The sequence below is a fragment of the Loa loa genome (genome assembly GCF_000183805.2).
Source record: "Loa loa unplaced genomic scaffold supercont3.3294, whole genome shotgun sequence".
NCBI lineage: Eukaryota > Metazoa > Nematoda > Chromadorea > Rhabditida > Onchocercidae > Loa > Loa loa.
Window position 1 is genome coordinate 1 of NW_018111472.1, and position 892 is coordinate 892.

The 892-nt window shown below is 45.7% G+C and overlaps 1 protein-coding gene across 1 annotated transcript; it reads right to left on the reverse strand.

Annotated features, from left to right (window-relative positions):
• Positions 1 to 382: 382 nt before the first annotated feature.
• Positions 383 to 684, reverse strand: LOAG_15946 (hypothetical protein; the record flags this gene model as incomplete). Its single annotated transcript, XM_003151436.1, has 2 exons — positions 383 to 465; positions 617 to 684. Coding segments are annotated over 2 exons (150 nt in total), but the record flags the coding sequence as incomplete, so codon positions are not given.
• Positions 685 to 892: the final 208 nt, after the last annotated feature.

Genomic DNA, 892 nt, shown 5'->3' on the forward strand with positions numbered 1-892 from the left:
GGGTTCCGCGCATGCTACGCTACACCTAAATAATCCTCTGCGCAGGTTCGAAGGATAAACCCGCTTTTGTAAAGCCCTGTAACAACAGACGAGAAATGGAACGGCAGCTGATAGGATGCACTGGAAGCTGCAGATCCAACTCTGCGTGCAGGCGGTTCAGGATATTAATTGCTTGAGATTGACTTCAGAGATAACGGTCGCTCGGCAACATCATGAACGACCAAGCCACTTTTCCCAAGGAAAGCACTGCTTGCTCCATAGGAGAAGGGCCTAGAAAAAGTGGCTTAAATAAAGCTCATCTCCATCTCCACCCGAATGGCTAACTGCAGCCAACGGATCAGCAGATGTTGTTGAACAAAGACAAAAAGACAAAGGCGTACACCTGTCCTCAAAGCTGTACACAAATTGACACTCGCGTACTGGAAAACATCAGAACCATGCTTGATAATGCGAACAGTAGACATCCTGAATGTCATTCTGCTCTAACTGCTTACGGACTATCACGACTCAACATCAACATTGCCGATCTTAGTGAAGTTCGTCTCTACAAGGACGATACCCCCAATGGACATGGCACCAGTTACACACTCTATTGGCAGGAAAAACCGAAAGTCACCTTTCAGGAGTTGGTTCACGATTAAAAACTCCATCGCCTCCAAACTCGAAAATCTGCTGACAGGTCATTCCGATCACGCCTCCCACTACACAACAAGCAACAAGTTGTTCTCTTCAATATATATGCCCCAACTCTGCAAGCTGCTTTATAGAAAACGACAAATTCTACACCAACCTGCGCTGTTTCCTCCAAAAGGTTCCCGCAGATAATGATTTCATAATCTTTGATGACTTCAACATCAGAGTTGGAAGGAACTCTGAAGACTGGAAAGGAGTA